The sequence below is a fragment of the Hyperolius riggenbachi genome, chromosome 9, assembly GCF_040937935.1.
Source record: "Hyperolius riggenbachi isolate aHypRig1 chromosome 9, aHypRig1.pri, whole genome shotgun sequence".
Taxonomy (NCBI): domain Eukaryota; kingdom Metazoa; phylum Chordata; class Amphibia; order Anura; family Hyperoliidae; genus Hyperolius; species Hyperolius riggenbachi.
The window spans coordinates 203,182,736-203,204,697 of record NC_090654.1 but is presented as its reverse complement, the minus strand read 5'-3'; the positions used below and the strand labels follow the sequence as shown (position 1 = coordinate 203,204,697).

The 21,962-nt window shown below is 43.3% G+C and overlaps 1 protein-coding gene across 1 annotated transcript in view; it reads right to left on the bottom strand.

Annotated features, from left to right (window-relative positions):
* Positions 1-21,962, bottom strand: part of STXBP6 (syntaxin binding protein 6) — a 133,253-nt gene that overhangs the window by 79,548 nt on the left and 31,743 nt on the right. The window contains exon 2 of the mRNA XM_068251788.1: positions 9,279-9,471. Within this exon, the coding sequence (XP_068107889.1) occupies positions 9,279-9,432 (154 nt within the window). The 5' untranslated portion in view covers positions 9,433-9,471. The remainder of the gene's footprint in view (positions 1-9,278; positions 9,472-21,962) is intronic.

Here is a 21,962-nt window from a genome sequence, read left to right as displayed (position 1 = left end):
TATTAAGAAATTTAAAGCAGGCTTAGGCTACAAAAAGATTTCCAAAGCCTTGAACATCCCACGGAGCACTGTTCAAGCGATCATTCAGAAATGGAAGGAGTATGGCACAACTGTAAACCTACCAAGACAAGGCCATCCACCTAAACTCACAGGGCGAACAAGGAGAGCGCTGATCAGAAATGCAGTCAAGAGGCCCATGGTGACTCTGGATGAGCTGCAGAGATCTACAGCTCAGGTGGGAGAATCTGTCTATAGGACAACTATTAGTCATGCACTGAACAAAAGTTGGCCTTTATGGAAGAGTCGCAAGAAGAAAGGCATTGTTAACAGAAAGCATAAGAAGTCCAGTTTGCAGTTTGCCACAAGCCATGTGGGGGACACAGCAACCATGTGGAAGAAGGTGCTCTGGTCAGATGAGACCAAAATGGAACTTTTTGGCCAAAATGCAAAACGCTATGTGTGGCAGAAAACTAACACTGCACATCACTCTGAACACACCATCCCCACTGTCAAATATGGTGGTGGCAGCATCATGCTCGGGGGGTGCATCTCTTCAGCAGGGACAGGGAAGCTGGTCAGAGTTGATGGGAAGATGGATGGAGCCAAATACAGGACAAACTTGGAAGAAAACCTCGTGGAGACTGCAAAAGACTTGAGACTGGGGTGGAGGTTCACCTTCCAGCCGGACAATGACCCTAAACCTAAAGCCAGGGCAACAATGGAATGGTTTAAAACAAAACGTATCTATGTGTTAGAATGGCCCAGTCAAAGTCCAGATCTAAATCCAATCGAGAATCTGTGGCAAGATCTGAAAACTGCTGTTCACAAACGCTGTCCATCTAATCTGACTGAGCTGGAGCTGTTTTGCAAAGAAGAATAGGCAAGGATTTCAGTCTCTAGATGTGCAAAGCTGGTAGAGACATACCCTAAAAGACTGGCAGCTGTAATTGCAGCAAAAAGTGGTTCTACAAAGTATCGACTCAGGGGGCCGAATAATTACGCACACCCCACTTTGCAGTTATTTATTTGTAAAAAATGTTTGGAATCATGTATGATTTTCGATCCACTTCTCACATGTACACCACTTTGTATTGGTCTTTCACGTGGAATTCCAATAAAATTGATGCATGTTTGTGGCAGTAATGTGACAAAATGTGGAAAACTTCAGGGGGGCCGAATACTTTTCCAACCCACTGTATATATATATATATATATATATATATATATAGATAGATAGATAGATAGATAGATAGATAGATAGAGAGATTCCTGTGTACACATCATATACTGTATACACACAGTCACAATCAGTATATGTATATCTGACTTTAAAAATATGGGGACTGCTTTATTGAAGCAGCACAAGTAAGTATTTTTTAATGGTTTATTTCATTTTTGTGGACTAAGCACAGCTATTACCATATAAATTATTTATGATGACTATTATCTGAGAAATAGAACATTTTATCACATTTTCTATTTTAAATTACAGTTTAAATTCATTAGGAGTCTGAGTATTTTTTCCCAATCCCGACTCCAGGTACCCAAATATTGCTCCGACTCCAACTCCTCGACTTCGACTCCACAGCCCTGGTTAAAAGTGGGTGGAGCTAAAACAGCCAATCAGGTTTTTTATTGCTTTTAACCTCCTTAGCGGTATGCCCGACACTGTGTCGAGCATACCGCTCTGTGGCCCCAGGAGTCCCCCATAAATAAATAAATGTGGCAAATGGCTGTAAATCCTCTAGCTAGCACTAGGCTAGCTAGTAAGAGTCTCTGGCACCCCTGGAATCCCCGCGATCCCCCCGTTTAAACGTTACCCAGCCTGGATCCAGCGATTGTGCAGCTTCCCGGCACAGCTACGGTCTCTATGGGGAGGATCGGGTTTGCGCATGACTTCGGCGACGTCATCTGCGATCCTCCCCATAGTAAAGACCGGAGCTGTCCAGGAAGGCTGCACCGATCGCTGGATCCAGGCTGGGTAATGTATAAACAGGGGGAGTGGCGGGGAGCGGAGGGTGCCGGAGACTTCTTCTAGCTAGCTTAGTGCTAGCTAGGGGGTTTATAGCCATTTGCCACATTTATTAAAAAATCAGGCAAAAAGTAACAAAACCTTCTGAGCGGCGTAACGCTCAGGAGGTTAATGGTGCAATTTGATCTGCTTCAATTTTCAGTTTTAAACCAAGTTCCACCGACTTTGTGTACTCTCTATGCACCAGGGGCGACTTGCCACAACACCTCTTGCATTTCATAGCCAGCATCCTGTGGTTTCTTCAGAAACGATACCATCTAGTTAAAGTCTAGTCTTTTATTTCATCACCACTGAACATATGTGAAATTAACTGCTATTATTTCTAAAGAAAATGTTTGAGATTACCATTGCTTTGTAAAATATGCATTCTGCCGTATTTAAGCAAGTGTTAGCAGTTAGTGTTTTAGTTCCAGAATGTATGGAATATTTAGTTATAATCCACCTATTAAATCCTTTTATCCACAGCAATCAATATCAGTTGAGATAGTGAATTAGGTGTTGACAGGATTATCAGGTTATATGTGCCAGCTAACAAGTGGCATGGAAATAGTTTGGAAATTAGACATGTAATTAGTTACAAAATCAGTTTGGAAGTTTTACAAAAATGTTTTTTTAGTAAGCCACAGCAATCCAAGTAGTAAATGGTACTGTGGCAGTAAGAAATCCATCTTCATCAAAAGTAGTCTAACTAGTATCTTTCAAATGTTTAGGTCTAAGAGGATCTTCACACTCTTAATCTGCAGGGAGAAAAAGAACCCCTCGGATTACTTACCTCAGGGGAGGTAAGCCTCTAGATCAGTGGTCCTCAAACTAAGGCCCGCGGGCCGAATGTGGACCCCTGAGCCTTTTTTACTGGCCCTCACACATAAAATGTATTACATATAGATGCGGTCAGCTACATCTTTAAATATTGGTGGTCCGCATATAATAGCAGTGCTGGCACCACCCATCCATATGGAGGCCAGAAAGCAGTATTTCGCTGGTTCCCAATCAGGTGACACTGCTGTCCCCCCTCCCCCCCCCCCCCCCGCAGCCTGAAGTATGTTGACCCGGCCATCAACTCAAAACATTTGGGGACCCTAGATCCTAATGAGGCTTCCACTATCTGCCTGGACCCCCCCAACCGTCCAGGATCATAACAATCCTATGAGAGCCTCTCGCAGCTGCACTTGGTTCTTTGCGTTCTGGATTAGGCAGAAATAGCTGAGCCTGATCGGATCTGCTCTACTGTGCAGGCACAGATACCTCGTGCCTGCGCAGAAGAGGGGGTCCATCCAGGCTAAGCTATTGCTGCCGTAGCCAGAACGAAAGCCACAAGTGTGTCTGCGTGAGGCTCTCACAGGATTGTTATGGCCCTGGAGCCCGCACCATCTACAAAAGCTTGTCAGCAGATTTTCAGAGGCTGCCATTGCTGGATTGGGGCTGGAGTAGAGGACGGGGGAAGCCTCCTTAGGATCCAGAGGCTTCCCTCTCCCAAGGTAAGTACCCCCGGGGCTCTTTTTTACATTACAGGTACACTTTAAAGCAATAATTTTCCCTAAAATAATTGCAATTTTTGGATGTTTTTACAAATTACAGAGGATCATTAGGTCGGCAGAGAGGACCATTGGGAGACCGCTGCCCCCACTTGACCACCTGTACAACACGAGACTGCAAGCCAGGGCACTGAGGATTGCAAGTGACCTCTCTCACCCAGGCCAATGTTTTTTCACCCCACTCCCACTGGGTCGGAGACTTCGGGCCATCCCCTCCAAAACCACCAGACACAAGAACTCTTTCTTTCCGATGGCCGTTAGCCTCCTGAACTCCCTTAACATCCTACCACCCACTATCAGCGCCCTACCACCTGCATAGGAGCGGCGGGCTTCGGCTGTGTATATTTAATTGTGATTGTATATTCGTGTATGCTTGTACTTGAGTTTGAGATACTACTGTCATTCTAATGTTTTCCTGCCTTTCTTTCTATGTATTGCTCCATTGTGCCAAACCCAATTCCGGGCCTGACCCAGTCATGCTTGGCGAAATAAATTGATTCTGATTCTGATGTTTTAGCCAAAGAATTACTGTGACAATGAAAAACCTTGTCACCATACACCATTCAATATAACAATATTCTCAAAGCACCCATTAAACATTATCAATGTGCCGAATAAAGACAATTCATGCAAATTTTATGACTGTAGAATGAAACCATTAAAAAGATCAATAATCAGATTTGATTTATGGGCATCAGGGTGGCCAATTGGCTGGCATTCTTGCCTTGCAGTGCCAGGGTGTTAGGAGAGAATCTTAGTGAAAACATGGTCTCCATGGAGATTAAGAGTTCTCACACTGTTTGCGTGGGTTTCCAGTTTACTCACATACTAGTAAGCTATCTGGTTCCAAATCAAGCTGGACTTAAAGGGAAGGTCCAGAAGGAAGAGAAATCAAATATCTACTTACCTGGGGCATCCTCCAGCTGTGCCCTCACTGCCGCTCCGGTGGCTCCTGGTCCCCTCCGGTGCAGAGGTCAGGTCAGCATCTGCTTGCGATCCAGTGTGCGGCTCACTGAGTCGCACTGACGTCATCTGGATTGTACTGCGCAGGTGCAGAGCTCCTGCGCAGTATAGTCCGGATGCCGTCAGTGCGGCTGAAAGCCGCTGGCGCAGAGGGAATCTTGCGCCGGAGGGGACCCGGGCCACCGGTGGGGAGCAGAAGGCACCGGACGGCTGGCAGAGGCTGGAGGAAGCCCCAGGTTAAAGGATTTTTTTTTTATTTTTTACCTCCTTGAATGTGTCTTTTAATTGGCCATGATACAATTTGGTGAACGCTCATTTACAAACGATTATTCGTATGAACGATCGTAAATGATTGTTTGGGACCGCTGATGGATAAAAATCTCCAAACCAATCCGAATAATGAAATCGATCCAATCTTGGATCGATTTCATTAACCACTTAACCTATTTTTGTTTCCGGGACGTAGAAACTACGTCCAGGAACCATGCGCGCTACCGCAGCCGATCGCGCGCGTGCACGCGCGCTCCCGGCCGCGGATTCGGTAGCCAGGCAATCAGTGAATCGGGCTACGGTGCCCAATCACGGATTCCTCTCCCCCGCTGAAAAAGCGACAGCTTCTCTAGGAAGCTGCGCCTTTTCTGGCTGTTCCCTCCCCGATGCGTCACTCTAAGCGTGTGGTACGCTTAGAGTGACGTCATGTAAACAAACTCATGGCCGCCATCTTGTGGCCAAAAAGTAATACTACAACTGAAAATAAAAAAAAATGAAAAACACACATTTAGATTACAAACCTATTGTTTACCTCCCACCCTCCCAAAAACTACCCAAATAAAATGTTTACTATAAAAAAAAAACAAAAAAACATTACAATAAAAAAAAAAAAACATGTAAATATTTACCTAAGGGTCTAAACTTTTTAAATATCAATGTAAAGATGAAATATTTCTATATTTTTTTTTTATTTTAAACTTGTAAATAGTGATAGATGCAAAACGGAAAAAATGCACCTTTATTTCCAAATAAAATATTGTCGCCATATATTGTGATAGGGACATCATTTTACGGTGTAATAACCGGGACATATGGGCAAATACAATACGTGAGTTTTAATTATGGAGGCATGTATTATTTTAAAACTATAATGGCTGAAAACTGAGAAATAATGAATTTTTCCATTTTTTTCTTATTCTTCCTGTTAAAATGCATTTACAGTAAAGTGGCTCTTAGCAAAATGTACCCCCCAAAGAAAGCCTAATTGGTAGCGGAAAAAACAAGATATAGATCAGTTCATTGTGATAAGTAGTGATAAAGTTATAGGCTAATGAATGGGAGGTGAACATTTCTCACGTGAAAACGACAGAACCTGAATGGGTTAAGTACCAGTGGTCTGTGCCCCCTTAAGGACCAGAGACTGCTGGTACAGAAACGTCAGAATCCCAACGGATAGCGACGAATCGCCGCACTGACCCGCCGCCATCGCCGCACGTCGGGAACCTGGGCCACCAACTCTGCCGTCTCTATGACGGCAGAGTTCCTGTGAGCCGGTCAGGAGCCGCTTTCATTGGCTCCTGACCCTGTCTTTCAATGCAAGCCAAAGGGAGTGGCTTACATTGAAAGACAGAGCCAGGAGCCAATGAAATCGGCTCCTGACCCGCTCACAGGGTTCTGCCGTTATAGAGACAGGCAGAGCAACTGAGCTGCGGCGAGAGACGTCGGGATTCAGCGGCGAGATCAACGGAAATGGCGGATTCGCGCAGCGACGGCTAATTGAAATCTACGCCCTGCCAGCCAGGTGACCACCAAAGCAGGGAGTAGATTTCAATTAGCTTGGTACTAAAGTAGTTAATTTGATCGATTTGGTAGAAGATTTTTGTACATTAGTGGTCCTAAACATTCATTTCCGATCATTTCTTTGAATAAACATTCGTAAACAATCAACAAATTGTATCGTTAGTAGCCACCTTTAGGGTGTGCACACACATCCAATTTTGATTGATGAATATGGAGTACAAATTGGTTTGTTGTGAACAAATTGATGTATTACGACATTTTATTTCCAATCACATTTATCTGATCATTTGGCCGATTGTTCGCTCCAAAATTGTACCATTAGTAAGCACCTGTAGACTGTGGTAAGGAAATAATAAGACTAAGATAGGGATTAGATTTGTTAGCTCAAGACAATGACATAAATTGCTCAATGTGAACAATAATAACAATAACACAAGAACAAATATTTGGTCAGGAAAAGCGAACCCGAAGTGAGAGGAAAACAGAGGCTTATCTGCGGAGCGGCCTATCCATGGTGATATATGGTATTATGACGACATTAAGGGTAATAAGATTTCAGTACTTGATCCCATCTCTGCAACAATAATTTAAAGAGAGCCCGAGGTGGGCTCATATAATTGAAAAAAAAAAAAACACAAGGCTGACTCCTCCGGGGGGCTGGGTGGACCAGGTAGCTGCCAAAACCGTCTCTCCTGTGGGCCATACTTGCCCACTTTCATTTTTGTGACCTCTGGGTCACGACGCTGGAAGGAGAGAGCTCTCTCTCCCCCAGTGTGCAGGGAGGTGGGGGAGCAGCAGGTGGCACGGCCTGAGAGAGAGGGCCACCCAATGGCAGCTCTGGATAACCTGCAGGAATGCCTCCAGTGGGCGTTTGAGCAGGGAATCCTTCTCCTCCTCCGAGATAGCGACAGATATTGACACACACCCACTAAAAGACAATGCCGATATTATATATACAGAAGCTGTGAGCAGTGAAATATTCCATAACATACTGAACTACCACCACAGTACTCTAGTAGAGAGTAGGAAAAGAGAATACACACATCATACAGTTGTACCTTTCTGAAATCTACTTATAAGTCCATACAATTATAACTAACTACCCCAATGCAAATGTATTATATAACTGGTTTCAGAGGCATAAGCTTGAGTTGGAGACAAAGGGCCTGATTCACAAAGCGGTGCAAACACTTTGCACGCCTGTGAAAGGCCCTTTATCACGCCTAAACTTAGTTTAGGCGTGATCTGAAGGAATTTGCGCGAACTCCCGCGGTGCGCTACGCGCGCAGCGCACCGTGCTTCGCGCGAAGTGCCCATTAAGCCCTATGGGACTTTGCGCGCGCAAGTACGCGAGTACGCGCGGTAGCTTCGCGTGAGTTAGAGCACAAAGCGGTGATAACTTTGCTAGTGCAAAGGTTATCACGCCTAAAGTCTTTTAGGCGTGATAACTGGGTTATCACCGCTTTGTGAATCGAGCCCAAAATGAGTTATAAAACTATCCCCCCTGAAGGGCCACTGCAGCGAAAAAAGTAAGTAGACAGAATTGTCAAGTATTGAACTAGTCCATCTCCTCATGTGGGATTCTCGGGGGTTTCGTTTTCAAAAGCATTTCCAGTTTAACTGCCAAAATAGTAAGATACCAGCCAACCTCCCTACTCACTTAAAGAAAACCTGAACTGAAAATTAAAAGTCAAAATAAGCATACATAAGTCATACTTACATTCCATGTAGTCTACTCCTCAGTGTCTTTCTCCTGTCCCGCGTCCTGTTTGTTCACTGTGATCAAGAGAATTTTCCGTCCTCCATTTTGAAAATGGCCATTACCCCATAACAGCTTTCTGGTCAGCACACAGTTAAACTGTAACATCGCTCACTTGAGCCATAGGGAAACATGGACATTACCTGGTACATCAGTTTTCCTCTCAGCTATAACTGACAGCAACTGATATTTTACTGACAGCAACTGATATATTTCAGATCTGACAAAATATTGTCAGAACTGGAAGGGATTATTGTCAGAAGAAAATGGTGAGCTTCTGAGAGGAACTGATGGCAAGGTAACTATGTAATGTTCATTTGAAGTTACCTCATGTGTTTATTTTAAATCTTTTTACTTAGTACAGGTTCTCTTTAAGCTTGGTTCACACATAAATCTGTACATTGCGGTCCAGTACAGTCCTGTCAATCAGTTTTGCACCAGTTTTCTATCGGTTTTATCTTAGTGGACAAAATTTTTTTTACACCTTTTACGTGTAAACACACCCATAGAAACAGATACAAAACCGACAGGACTGGACCGGACCAGAAATGTACTCCTTTTATGTGTGAACCAAGCCTTATGTAATTTGACATTTAGGCTTAGCAACTGTAGTTCAGGAAATGCATTTCAAAACAAAGAAAACCCTGAGAATTCCCCATGAGGCGATGGACTAGTCCCATGACTGTTGGTTCTGTAAGATTTTAACTGCCTACTTTTTTTTGCTGTGGTGGTCCTTTAACATAGTCCGTCACTGAATGGAAACAAGCATATACTAGGAGTGTGCCGGGGAAACCTACATCATTGTTCTGGAGCTGTTCATAATTACGGTATGTTGCAGAGATTAAATCATCCTAAATTTTTCTTTTTTGACACCTCCTATGCATCTTTGGGGATGGGTCACAAACAACCTAAATGCATAAATATGGCACCTTATAGGAAGGCACAACCACGGCTCTTACCCCAGCCTTAAATTACAAATAAGAAATGCCACTGCTATGTTACACTAAAGTAGGGGGAGCAACGGGAAACACCATGCAAATTCTCATTTCACAGCATGAAACATTGGGTTCTGTGGCAAATATCAAATATAGGATTACTTATCTGAATAAACTTTAATTTTACAATGATTCTTGTTTTTACCATGTTACAATAAAATTGCAGTCACTATAAGATGAAAGCATCATGGAAGAAACGGTACCTGATATACAGATATATGTCTGATATTCTCCTTGTCCTCCAGTTGCAAGAAATGGTATTTTTTTCTTTGTCCTTCTCTTGACCAGAACAGCCCCCAACATCCGCTCGTCTTGGGGAGAGAAGACCTCCTTGCTGATTGTGGATTTAGCAGACATTGTGAAATCAATTCAATTGGAATTCAATTGGAACTTCACCTACAGGAGCAAAAGTGGAAAGTTAATTTCAGTAGGGATCACATATCTTTCGCTTCCAATAAACACACAAACACAGGAGTGGAAAAAGGAAACAAAGTTTACATACATTACATGGTGCTTACACAGTGGTGCTGCATACAAACGCATAAAGAATACCCATGCAGTGCCTGTGGCTGTGCATAAGCCTTGTTCGGCACACAGGAACTACGAGGGGTAGTGACATAAGTAGAAAAGTCTTCAAGGAACCTCTAGGAATATGGAGGCTGCCATCCTCATTCTCTAATAAACAATGCCAGTTGCCTGACTTCTGTACTGATGCTCTGATTCTAATGAATAAATCACTGGCCCAGAATGAGTATGCAGATTAGATGGTTTGAGTCTGCACTGGCAGCATGCTTGTTGCAGGTGTGTGGCTCAAAAACAACTAAGCCAAACGCTCAGCATGAGAGCCAGGCAACTGGCATCCTTTATAAGCGAATAAAGAAAGCAGCCTCCGTATTATTCCCACTTGAGGTCCCCTTTCAGCACCCAGCACAGCAAGATACTGCAATCAGTATAATGCTAGGAATACACAATGAGTATTTTTTAGCAGATTTACTTGTCGATCATTTTTCTGTTGAATTTTCCAATCGATTTTCTGATCTTTTTCCTGAACAATTTCCATTCACTTCTATGTAAAAATAGTTCAGAAAAACGATCTAATGGTGTGTACACACTTGAAAGATAAATGAAAGATATCAGACCAATTTTACCCCCTTCCATGTAGTATGAGAGCCATACTCTACACAGTCTTTTCTATGGAGCTGAACTCCCCATCAGATAAAATCTTTGCAAGATGCTGCACACAAAGATGCCCGTACACACTCAAAAGATAATTATCTGCAAAAGATCTGTTCCTGCAAAAGATCCATTCCTGCAAAATGCATTCATAGTCTATGAGATCTGCAGATCCTCATACACACTTGGTTTAACAGACAATCATCTGCAGATCATCTGCAGATCAGATCCACCAGGATGGATTTTCAAATCTGCAGATGATTGCCAGATATGCAGATGAAGTATGTTAAACGAAGTGTGTATGAGGATCTGCAGATCTCATAGACTATGAATGCATTTTGCAGGAATGGATTTTTTGCAGGAACAGATCTTTTGCAGATAATGATCTTTTGAGTGTGTACGGGCATCTTTGTGTGCAGCATCTTGCAAAGATTTCTGTCTGATGGGGAGTGCAGCTCCATAGAATAGACTGTGTAGAGTATGGCTCTTATACTACATGGAAGGGGGTAAAATTGGTCTGTGATCTTGCATTTTCCAAAGACTTTTATCTCAAGTGTGTATGAAGCATTAATCAAATCAGACCTGTCAGAAATTAACTATCTATCTGCCAAAAAAAAAAAAAAAACTAATGGTGTATTCCCAGTATAACATGACTGGCAGGAATTCTAAGAAAACAGAAAAAAACATATCAGCCCCATTACAAAGAGTGTACTAAAGAAGCATAGAGCCAAGATTGGAGAATATAAAAATAAATATTTGCAAAAAAATAAACAGTAAAAATGTTCTTTTTTCTCAACACAGGGAAGATCATAACTACAGGTAGTCCCCGGGTTACGAACGCCCGACTTACGAACGACCCGCCGATACGAACGCCGCGACCATAGCTCCGCCCCATTGCATGACGCCACGCCCGCCGGGGACTACCTGTTCTGCCCCGTTGAAAATGAAGAATATGGGCAGCGGAAGGTAAATAGAGGCCTAATCACCTGATCCTCGGCGGTAGAAGGTGCCCTCGTGGTGCCCGGAAGGTCCGCAGCCCATCCTCTCGCTTCCTCCACTGTTTCCCGGCGGCTCCTGGCTTCACATGCGGCGCATAATGACGCAATTAGGAAGCGCCGCCACTAGGGGGCTCTTCCTGATTACGTCATTATGCGCCGCATGTAAAGCCAGGAGCCGCCGGGGAACAATGGAGGAAGCGAGAGGACGGGCTGGGGACCTTCCGGGCAACTTCTACCGCCGAGGATCAGGTGAGATAACCTCTATTTACCTTCCGCTGCCCATACTCTGCATTTTCAACGGGCCACAACAGGTAGTCCCGACTTACGGACAGATTTAGGTTAAGAATGAGTGGGCAGTCCCTATCTCGTTCGTTAACCGAGGACTACCTGTACATAACAGGTTTTACAGCACAGCAAGTGTTAAAAAATAGGGTTATGTAAGCAAATGAGGTTGTCAAATTCAGCCTGATGTCATAAAACAGTAAATAGATGGCAAAACATTCTTATCTGGCTGAGAAAATGCTGCTGATAATGTTTTAGTGCTGACAAGTTCAAAGGGTCATTACTTCTGTTTGTTTTGAAGCTCATTTTACATCAACCTCATTTGAGACTCATTTCTATGCTACTATAATGTTCTATTTACCATTAGTACTGCACATACAATTAATTATCTCTTAACTTTATTTTCAGTTCAGGTTTGCAAAACAGCCCATCTACATACAGCACTAAAGTGAAGGGGCTACTACTGTAAAAAAATTGTAAAATTTAAAGTCCATGCATACACACACATATACAATATACATCTCCAACATTAAAAAAGTATTTTTTGCCTTTACTGCGACACTTACAGTAGGTATTAATCTGACAGCTGACAGGCTGCCTCGGCTGAGAACCCTCTAGCATGTGTAGGATGCTTAAAGCTGGCCATACACTGGCCTGTTTTGCCGCCGTTTCGACAGCAGATTCGATCACTGGGATCGAATCTGCTGCCAATCGTTCACGCTACACGCCCAATTTCGATCCATTTCGTCCGATCCAGTCGATCGGTCCGTGCGGAAAATTACCGTCGATCGCCCGCGGGTAGGGAGCGCTTCGCTAGGTGCGTTCGAGTACCCGACGACCGACGCAATAGAGCCGCATACATTACCTGCTCCGCCGGCACGACTACCCCCGGTCACCGCTGCTCCGTGTTCGCGCTGGTCTCCGGCATGCTTCAGTTCCTCCTGCCTGGCAGGAAGTTTAAACAGTAGAGGGCGCTCTACTGTTTAAACTTCCTGCCGGGCAGGAAGAAGTAAAGCATGCTGGACCTGGAGACCAGAGCGGAGACAGAGCAGCGGAGACCTGGGGACTGGAGTCGCGCCGGCGGAGCAGGTAATGTATGCGTGTATGCGGGCATGCGGGCGGGGGGAGCGGCGGCAGCACCACCACCACCACAACAGATTGTGAACTGTTTCAGGCTGAAATCGGTTCACAATCTGTTTGCAGTAAAGGTAGCCATACGATCCCTCTCTGATCAGATTCGATCAGAGAGGGATCTATCTGTTGGTCGAATCTGATGGCAAATCGACCAGTGTATGGCTACCTTAAAGGAATACTTAAGTCAAAAAAAAAAATGACATTTACTCACCTGGGGCATCCCTCAGCACCCCGAAGCTGGATGGTGCCCTCGCAGCCCCGCTCCGATCGTCCTGTCCCCGCCGGCGGCTACTTCCGGTTCGGCAACAGCCGCCGACAGGCTGGGAACGTGGCTGATTTTCCGCGTTCCCAGCCACTATATCACCCTCTATGCTGCTATAGCGTATATATATATATATATATATATATATATATACGCTATAGCAGCATAGAGGGTGATAGCAGCGGCTGGGAACGCGGAAAATCAGCCGCGTTCCCAGCCTGTCGGCGGCTGACGCCGAACCGGAAGTAGCCGCCGGCGGGAACAGGACGATCGGAGCGGGGCTGCGAGGGCACCATCCAGCTTCGGGGTGCTGAGGGATGCCCCAGGTGAGTAAATGTCATTTTTTTTTTTTGACTTAAGTATTCCTTTAAGGGTCAGTTTCCACTAGCGCAAATTCGCAGGCATTTTCTGCATGCAGATTCGCATAACCAATACAAGTCAATGGGCCTGTTTCCACTAGCAAAAAAATCTGTGCTCTGGGCTGTGCAGAAAAAATCTGCACAGCAGACCCATCAGAATTCGTACACCGCAAGCATAGTGTGCGATTCGCATGTAATGTAATTAATAGGAAAAATGCATGCGGTTTCGCTATGCGAATTTTCCATGCGAATTCAAGTACGTTTTCGCTTAAAATTTATGTAAAAAGCACAGTCACTGACATGGTTAAATTCGCATGCTTACAAATACGCGAAAATGAGTGTGCTTTCATTTTAAAATTTGCATACAAACGCAAATGAATTTGCATCCGCATGTGAATTACTTTACGCATTTTCCGCAACGGAATCGCACCGCACCAGTGGAAACATAGCCCAAGACTGTTATAAGACCCCAACTGCTGATCTGCCACAGCAACAGAACAGAGAAAGGCTGGCAAGAAGTAGACTAATGGACTCCCAGCACAAGGATCTTCCTGGATGTAGCAGTTGTTGATTGACTATCCCATAGACTGCAATGTTAACTGCGACTATGGGGCTCCAGAGAGGCGTTTTCTACCGTGGGGACTTCGGTAAGAAGCAAGACTGATATGGAGAGCGTCCCAACTGTTCAGGAAGCATTAGGCTGGCAGCGCAGTGTTCTAGAAGCATTCGCCTAGCAGTGGAAGTGTTCAGCAAGCAAACAGTAAGTGGCACCGGGCAGGAATAGGGTATCGGGGAGCTTCAGTATGGTGGTGACAGGGCAAGCAGTGTAGATTTCCGAAAAGCACAATGTTACCGATATTCTATATATCTCCATCTCTTGTGTCAAAAAAAGAATACCGCCAAAAATGTACGCCTGCTTGGGAGCCCATTAATCTTTAACAGGGCCATCGCAAAGGAGTTAAGCTACTGATAAGGGGCAAGACAGACATGCAAAGTACCTGTAACCTGAAGGAATGCCAAAGTTGTTGCGCATCAGCTTAATTAGTGCTGTGCTTAATACGCTCCATCTACCAACAAGCTACATGCAAACGGTCACCAAACCATCCACCAACAGTAGAACAGTACACTCAGAATAACACATGATACGAGCAGCTGATAACAACAACTACACCCCCCCCCACCACCACCCCACCCCCATTCTCCTCATATAAACCTATATGATCTGATCTGTAAAATGAATTACATCTGTAAGAAATGTTATGTAGCTATAGATTTTAAAGGGTAAAATAATTGCAAAAGTTTATGTATAGTCCCCATTTTATGATAGACATCACCAATCTATTACTCCCCCACTCGCTCACATTTTACTCTATAAAGATGTCATTGTTGTCAGTGGCAATAATGGATTCTTGCGGTATCCTCCCACACATATAGCCTTCTTCCAGATGATCTCCTACACTATGCTTAATGAAGCTGCAGTCAGCAGAGTAACAGCTATTCCTGCATGGGTGGCTGTGACATCAATACAATTATCAGCTGCTACTATTGGAGGATGAAACTTTATAAAGCGTGTGTTCTTCACTATGACAGGATTTAACATGTATCACAGCAGTTGTGCACATGCCATTAGCCCACACAGAAAACTCCATTAAGACAGGATTATACAAGTAATACCAGGACATGTCAACGTATTGCACGCTCATCACACATCACATCAAAATGATCTCTTTCTCATTAGAGTAAGAAACCTCCAACAACGGTATCAAGAATAGAAAATACCTTGAATTGTACTGCATACCACATGAAAGGGAATGTAATGTAGATTTCAAGTGTGAGAACAGAACTCCACTGTTACCATTACTTTAACTCCGCAGAAACATTTTTGGTACAAAACATGGCAGGCTGAAAGAATACGGGGTAATTACTCAATCATTACAACCAGTCATGGGCTGTATTTTTGGGTGCAATCACAGTGAATGTCTAAGAAACCATAACCGGTTACTTTCTAGGCCTGTAAGGCTATATAAAAGCACACAACATATTCACTTAATAGTTAAAATACTGTAGAACTAGGGCTGAGGAGTCAGTACAAAAATCATCCGACTCCTCAGTTTATGAAACCACCGACTCCAGGTATCCAAAATTGCTCCGACTCCACAACCCTGCTGACCCAAGACACTTCTACCCAAGGTAAGCACAGAACTATGTTATATGCTAGATCTACTGTACATACCTCTGTGTGCATTGTCCATTCCTCTCTCCACTCCGCTTAAAGCGGACCTAAACCTAGGACTTCCTCTCTGCTCTAAAAGATAAGCAACAGCATAATATCCTTCACAGAAAAAAACATTTCCTTGTTACAGCTTACAGAGCTCATTCAGAGATGCTGCAGTGTAGTACACTTCCTAGTTTGCTGGAAGCACATACAGGTTAAACTCTAGTGTTTACATATAGCCTGTCTGAACAGAACACCTCTGCACAGTTCAGGGATGACAACTCAAATTACAGTGGCTCATTACTAGCAGATAAGAGAGAATTAGACAGGCTGTTATCTCTAAATACAATCAGGAAGGGTTTCTCTGTGTTTTCCTTCTGTCCTGTGGAAGGGTTTAGGTCCTCTTTAACTACTTCCTCTCCCCCAGGTTGAGCATCTACGTCTCTGCAAAATCCAACACCAGCACGCAGGGACTATGACTCTTGCCGCCGTGCACGCATCCTTGCTCCCATGCTTGTTCGACAGGAGATCAATGAACAGGAACACATTTCCCATTCATTTCCTCTAAGTCCCCGTGTGAATGACCTCCACCATCAATGAGATGGCGCCGTCATTCACAAGAACCGATATTTACATTTCCGCGCATTACTTCCTATTTGGGCAGTAATACTACGCACAGGAAAGTTATGCGTGAGGACATCTTGTGGCCAAATAGAAAAATTACATCTACAGACATTTTTTTCATTAAGACTTTTTTTACATTTAAAATTAACCCCTTACCTCCCCACACTCCACAATAGTTACCCCAAAACACTTTTTTGTAAAAAAAATAAATATACAAATAAAAAAAATACATAAATAGTTACCTTAGGGACTGAACTTTTTAAATATGTATGTCAAGAGGGAATATTACTGTTACTTTTTAAGTTATGGGCTTGTAATTAGTGATAGACGCAAAACTGAAAAAATGCACCTTTAATTCCAAATAAAATATTGTCACAGGGACAAATGGCCAAATAAAATGTGTGGGTTTAAAATATGGTAGCATGTATTTTTTAAAACTATAATGGCCGAAAACTTAGAAATAATGAATTTTTTTCAATGTTTTTCTTATTATTCCCACTAAAACGCATTTAGAATAAAATAATTCTTAGCAAAAAGTACCCCCCAAAGAAAGCCTAATTGGTGGCGAAAAGAACAATGTATAGATCATTTCAGTGTGATAAGTACTAATAAAGTTATTGGCAGATGAATGGACACAGCGCTGAAATGGGAAAATTGCTCTGGTTTTTTAGGGAAACACTGCTTGGAGGTGAAGTGGTTAAGACGGAGGAATGGGAGGATGATAGAAGCGAACATCACAGATAGCTTGACTATGCCTATCTGAAAATTTGACTTAAGCCAAATATCAAATTTTTCAAAGAGTTATTACGTGGACAGGAGGGAACGAGGAGAGAAACGGCCAACACACAGCGGTACGTGGATCCAGAATGAACATACCTCTGGGCTTAGCTTGGGTAGCTTTGCCTTGGGTCAGGTGTCCTTTAAATTTAAAAAGCTTTTAATGTGAAGTAAGGCTCTAAGATTAGATTCATTGTGTACAGTATTGACAATGACAGCAACTTACGTATGTAATTCCTGGTTTAGGCAGACTGAAGAACTACAGTGAAATATTCAAGGGATCAAAGGACATTGTTTTTCAACATGGTTTTCTCTGTCAATGCTCTGCAGTATATATCAATGCCATTTGCATGGTAAAAGATAATCTCACCAATGCACAAATACAGTTTCCAGAGAAGCAGACGTGAAGCGATATTCAGGTTATTCTGTTTGCTCATATAAAACTACCATTCACAGTCTACAATATGTTCATTGGTTTAATGAATGAAGCCTGCTGTCCGCCACAGAGTAGGAAGGCTTAACTCGGTTGCTATACTGCAAGCGGCAGATCTATTGTTGCAGATCCAGTCTTCCCTCAGGCAAGAGCATTCATCAACATCTGCAAGAGGGATGGCTCCCACCCCACACTTTGAGCAGTACATCTGTTCATGCAGCCACCTCCTGACACAGGTAATAGCGGAAAGGGATGCTGCAGCCACCGAGCAAAACGCACCACAAACCTCCTGCTGCAAAACTGCATAAAGGGAAAAGCAAAGGTCTTATTTAATTCAGAATTAGATTAATATGAAATATCCCTTTGCAAATAAAAAAAATACATTTTATCTAACGTTAGGAAGTATTTAGTTAAGAGGGTGTATAGGAACTATATTCACAAGGGCAGGGAGGGAAGCAGCCAGAGCTTGAGGGGGCTTCCATATCCATGTAGATTGCAGTAGTGCATGGCCTTTCTAAATGAGATGAAAATGAATTTGAGAAGTAACAGTCTTCATTAGTGCAGTGTTATTTTACTTTACCGTAACCAAGAATTGAACTTCATCCCAATCGGTAGCAGATACCCCCTTTCCCACAAGAATTATTTACCTTTTCTCAAATAGATAATCAGGGGTCTCTGTATGCCTGAGGCTGTGGTGAAACCCCTCCCACTGTGTGATGTGCGGCTCAATTGTGACAGGAAAAAAAAAAACAAGTATGAAAACATTTTGAATATCTATGTTTAAAAAAAACAAAACTGCTATGAGATTTTCGTGTGCTTCCATTCCGTAGACAACTACCTAAACACGATCACAGAAAAAATGAAGCAAGCAGTATTACTAAGCTTAGGGAAAAATGCACCCAATTGCCACAGTGGGAAAGGGGGACCACAATAAGGCTCTGTTCACATCTAAAATCAAAATCGCTGATGCTGCACATTTTTCCTCCCTCCCGGCAATCCACTGCGCGCTACAATTTTGTACAAAGCGCTTTTGCAGAGCGATTTCATTTTTTCCACTTCCTGACGTCAGTCAGGAAGTGAACTCTTTCACCCGGAAATGAATAAATATAATGTATTTATTCATAAAACCGCAAACGCAATTGCCGGATAAAAGCGATTTGTGAGTGTTTTGGCATTTCCTATACCTTCCATTGTATCGAAATCGCCCCGAAAATGGTACATGCAGCGCTTTGCTGAACGGAAAGCGGATGCAACGCGCTGATATGAACTATCCCAAGTCGCGTCCTGTCCGATTTTCAGATTGGAGCACACTCACTGGAAAGGGCCTCATTAAACTGGAAGAGGTACCTAAATGAAGAGGAGATTGTATCTGGAATTACAAGTTAGAATTTTCATTTTGAAAAGTGTGATACAATAGCACAACAAAAGACTGAGAGCAAAAGAAATATACAATTGGTGTAGTCACATCCTGCGCATTTATAGGCAAGGAACTCGGCCCATGTACTGTATGTGTAAGGTATTGAAAGAATAAGCTGGGTCACGTGTTGGAGATCCTGGCTTGTCCGGTGTAATGCACAACAAGCCGGTAGGAATCATTTCTAAGGCATGTGCGAGATGAGATCACGGATTCCTCTTGGATTACACACAAGAAACAGGAATGGAAATGAAGTCTGCCTAGGATATGTGCAGTCACAAAGGTTTTCTGCTGAAGCAGCACAGCCATCCCAGCAAGAAAAGCCAGATGAGCTGTACAACTGTAATAGCGGTAATTAGGTAGGTATAAAAGTTTCTGTTGCGCGTAAAAATCTGACTGGATTTTGAAGGTGTACCTGAAATGAGGCCCCTTAAAAAATGTACACATACCTGGGGCTTCCTTCAGCCCCCTCCGGCCTGATCGCTCCCTCGTTGTCCTCAGTCGCCTTCTCCCGCAACTGGCCCCCAAAAACACTCCAGTTAAGACCAGTCGGTGCAAGAAGATGGCATGGGAGCGATTAGCCTGGAGGGGGCAGGAGGGAGCCCCAGGTATGTGTATTTTATTGCTGTGGCCCCATCTCAGGTTCACTTTAAAGAGGAACTTTATCCAAGGATTGAATTTCATCCCAATCAGTAGCTGATACCCCCTTTCCCATGAGAAATCTTTACCTTTTCTCAGGGCTGTGGAGTCGGAGTCGTTGATTTCTTAACTGAGGAGGAGTCGGGAGTCGGATGATTTTTGTACAAAATCCACAGCCCTGTTAAGTATTAGACTAAGGAGTCGGAGCTATTTTGGGTACCCGGAGTTGGAGTCGTGGTTTCATAAACCGAGGAGTCCGAGTCGGAAGATTTTTGTACCGACTCCACAGCCCTGCCTTTTCTTAAATAGATTATCGGGGGGAGGGGTCTGTATGGCTTATATTGTGGTGCAAACCCCTCCCACAGTGTGATATCATGACCATGGTGTTGACAGTTTTTAGTATGTGAACCTTGTTGCGTTGTGGGAAATAAAGTCTTTTTCCAACTGCCAAGCAAGCAGTATCTCCCTCTGTGCATAGAACTCAGTAATGAACATTACATACAGATCACCTGGCAGAACTAAAGATGTTACCACTAGTGATAAAATGTAAATGTAAATCAGGGAGAGGAAATATTTTACAAGGGGAAACCAGATACTACTACAATCTATAAATGAATATTGTAAACAATAAGCAATTTTATTCATTATGTTATTTTCACTACAGTTCCCCTTTAAAGTGTTATTACAGATTGGCAAAACATACGGTACACTGAAAAAAAAATGGTTACCCATATCCTTTTTGTTTACTATATAGTGATCCACCGGTCTTTGCCAGAAAGGACTGTCATCTGCATGAAATCTCAACTTCCTACATGACATAGTGCTGGAACCAGCCATTGTATGGTTACCTCATACTGTATCTTGTTGGGTATGATAATGCTAATTACATGAGTCAGAAAACAAGCACATTGCTTTGCAGGGTGAGTACAGTTGTCACATCAGTCACCCAGAGAAGATCCCTGCTTTCTTTTCAAATAAACAATCTTACCTAATGCTAACAGTACAACCACAAACAAAAGCTTCCTGACAGCAGCTTCCTGTCAGTGTAGTCACATGATACAGCTCCAGGAAAAAGTGAAAGTAGGCTTTATCAAAGATTAATCAACCATTTCAAGTTCTTTTAAGATTTTTCCTTACTAATGATCATAGTGTTGCAAAGTTCTGCCTTAAAGAGACACTGAAGCGAAAAAAAAATGATATAGTGAATTGGTTGTGTACTATGAATAATTACTAGAAGATTAGCAGCAAAGAAAATATGCTCATACTTATATTTTCAGGTATATAGTGTTTTTTCTAACATTGCATCATTCTATAATATGTGCACATTGTGAAGTAATGACCTCTCCTCTAGCAGAGGAAAAGTAAATAGTCCAGGAACAGTTGAGATAATAAAAGTCAGATAACAGCCCTCTAGACGACTAACTTAGTCGGAGAGCTTAATGGCTTGTTTGCATAGAGATAACAACTGGAGTTTCTCAACTCTTCCTGTACTGGAAACAATGACACTGATGTATCTGATCTTAATGTTTTATTTCTTAGCTGTGCTACACATACAAATCATAATATCATCATTTTTTTTCCGCTTCAGTGTCTCTTTAAATGATTGCCAAATCATCCCTTTAATTACTGACAAGTCTAAGATATGCATGTTCTGGGGCTACTTGCATATAATCATTACTAAAACGGTTTCTAACTAGCCACAATCTAGACATTTCAATAATTAAAGGGATGGAAATTGGCAACACTGTTACAACCTAATGAACTTAAAATAATAATACACTTAGGCTGCTTTCACAGTGGGACGTTACAGGCGCACGTTAGAGCAGCCTGTAACGCAGCCCAACGCACAGCAATGAAAAATCAATGGGCTGTTCACAGTGCCCATGTTGCGTTACATTGTAACGCGGCACGTTTAAAGAAAGTGCTGCATGCTGTACGTTAGACTGTTTGCACATGCTCAGTAATATTTTTTTTTTTATATTATGGTGCAGGAGAGGAGGCGGGGAGAGTCCGCTATTGTAGCCAGCCACATGGCTACTTAATATTCACTGCACTTGCAGTGTTTACATCCTGGAGCGGCCGGTGATTGGCTGGCGGGACCACGTGATGCGAAGTGTTCCGATCACGTGGTCTCCGCATCGCATAGGACAAAAAAGGCGAACCAAGAACTGTTGCCCAGTAGGTCTAGGACACTTAACCACCTTGGCGGTAACGACGAGCTCAGCTCATCCATTACCACCGCGGCGGATTGCTCAGCCCTTGGAGGGTCTTTTGGCACCAAATTTTCGGAGGGTGTGCAGCTAGCACTTGGCCACCTACACCACTCCGATTGCCACCGGCCCACTCTGATCCCCCCGATCGCTGCTGTTTTTTGCTTACCCCCCAGAGCCCGCGCAGCCTCTCCATAGCCTTCAGGGGTCGTATGGCGGCAATTGGAACTGCGCATTAATTCATGATGTCAATGACGTCCGACGTCATGTCCGATCATTGGCATAGCAACGCCTGAAGGTATGGCAGAAGTCTCGGCCAACGCAGGATTTCGGCCAGGTAAATATCGGCGGCGGCGAGCGGAGGGGG